At 39.2% G+C, this 2153-nt stretch overlaps 1 protein-coding gene across 1 annotated transcript; it reads right to left on the bottom strand.

Annotated features, from left to right (window-relative positions):
• Positions 1-278: 278 nt before the first annotated feature.
• Positions 279-1940, bottom strand: LOC148543602 (uncharacterized). Its single transcript, XM_088498591.1, has one exon. It carries the CDS (start codon positions 1938-1940, stop codon positions 279-281), a length of 1662 nt encoding a protein of 553 aa, XP_088354717.1.
• Between the last annotated feature and the right edge of the window lie 213 nt (positions 1941-2153).

Below are 2153 nucleotides of genomic sequence, written 5' to 3' on the forward strand. Positions count from 1 at the left end.
GTACGCGTGGATGGTGCTCTGTTTTTCAAAAAAAAATTTCTATGTTTTTGCACCAATCCAAGCATTCCAAACCTCCAAACAGCTACCAAAACACCATAAAACCTTATTCAACATACTTAAACTACCAAACATACTTAACTAACTAAACAAAATATGAAATTAAACTAATTCTACCAATATGTACAAAAAGATAAATGAAAAGAAGTTACCATGGTGGGGTGTCTCCCACCTAGCACTTTTGTTTATTGTCCTTAAGTTGGACTTATGGGGAGCTTCTCTCAAGGTGGCTTGTGCTTGTACTCATCTTGGAACTTCCACCAATGCTTGGACTTCCAATAAGCTCCATCATTCAAGATTAATATCTCCAAGCTTTGATGGAGTTCTTCACAAACCATGGGCTCCCAATGTTGATCCTCATGTGTTCCCGGATCCCATATTTTGTCTTCACACCCATCTCCAAGTTGATTATCATTAATCCATGTGGGTGGTGAGCAAGGTGAATTCTCAACAAAGTGACTAAACATCCTTCTAGACCCATGTACTCTAGTTATACACCAACCTTTGCTATCAAGCTTTGGACATGTGACCATAATGAACCTAGAAGGATGCTTCCAACCACTAATCATCTCCTTTTTACTCTTAAAGCCACTAATTTTTCTAAGTTGACCATCCGTCTCAAGCAAACCATATTCAAGGGGAATAACAAAGCTTAAGTATAAGGAATTTACCCTCTTTAATGAGAGAATGGATGGTGGTGGCTTGGGGAGAGGTATCTCCAATGTGCTTGCAAGCTCTACTCCCTTGTTTGCTTCCTTGTCAATCTCCACCTCTTCATAAACTTCTTCATTTTCAATCCTTTGTTCATCAACTTCCTCTAACTCTTCAACATCACTCAAGTCATAAATGGGAGGTTGAGAGAAATCTACCTCCACATCACTTTTAAATTCATTGGGAGAAGGTTCTTCAAATTCAAAGGATTCTTCACCAAGAAGATTGGGTGCATGATCTTCATCACCAAGGGAACTCAATTCTTGCTTCATTCTCTCCAAGTCTTCATATAGAATATACCTCGGAGGTTGTGCACATTCCTCCTCAACATCAAATTTACTCTTCTTGGAGGGATTTTCTTTTATTTTAGCTTCCCATGGAGGTTCCGCATCTCCTAAGTCTTCAACCACTTCTTCCTTTTCTTTAATAATCATAGGCTCCTCCAATTGTTCTAACACAAAGTAGCATTCCTCCTTTTCCACCGGAGTTTCCAATCTTTCCTTCATGCTATGCTCTTTAATTGGTTCTCCACATGTGACCATGGGAGTGCTTTGAGTGCTCAAGCATTGGGAGGCTAAAATGCTTACTACCTTGGTCAAGGTAGCCATAAATTCTAGTGTCTCCCTTTGCATTTCTCCTTGCCCTTGAAGTATAAGGCTAAGGGTTTCATCCATTGAGAATTGGGGTGGATAAGAGGGTTCATTGTCTTGGAGAAAGAGTTCATTATAGGAAGGTGGTTCTTCTTGGTAAGGTGGTGATGTGTATTGAGGTGGTTCTTGGGAGTAGTAATCTTGGAATTGTTGTTCCATGTATGGCTCATATGGTTCAAAAGAAGGTTGGTATGGTAGGTAAGGATCATGGTCATATGGAGGTGTTTGTTGAAAATAGGCTTGTGAGTGCGGTTGAGGTTCATGTTGAGGATATGACTCATAGGCATATGGTGGTGGTTCTTGAAAGTCACAAGGAGATTCACCATAGCCATTGGATTGATATGCATCATAGAATGGCTCTTCTTCATAGTGTATTGGTGGAGGTTGTTGCCAAGAGGATTGATCATAAGCATATGGCTCCTCCCACCTTTGGTTATCCCATCCTTGACACACATCTTCATTGTAGCTCCCATCACCTACAACATAGTTGTAATCACACTCATAGCCAAAATGAGAATTCATGGCGAAAAGATAAAATAAAAACAAAAGCTAATAGAAAACAAAAGAAACAAAATTCTACAACTAGCAAATAAAGCAAAAAGCAAGATATTCACACTATTCACATATGTACAATAACCAATAACATAACACCATTGCAATTCCCCGGCAACGGCGCCATTTTGATGAATTGGATTTTTGATGGTTTAGAATTTCACAAATGAATTCTCGTTGTAA

Source organism: Arachis ipaensis, chromosome B9 (assembly GCF_059453495.1).
Source record: "Arachis ipaensis isolate K30076 ecotype BB chromosome B9, ASM5945349v1, whole genome shotgun sequence".
NCBI classification, from domain to species: domain Eukaryota; kingdom Viridiplantae; phylum Streptophyta; class Magnoliopsida; order Fabales; family Fabaceae; genus Arachis; species Arachis ipaensis.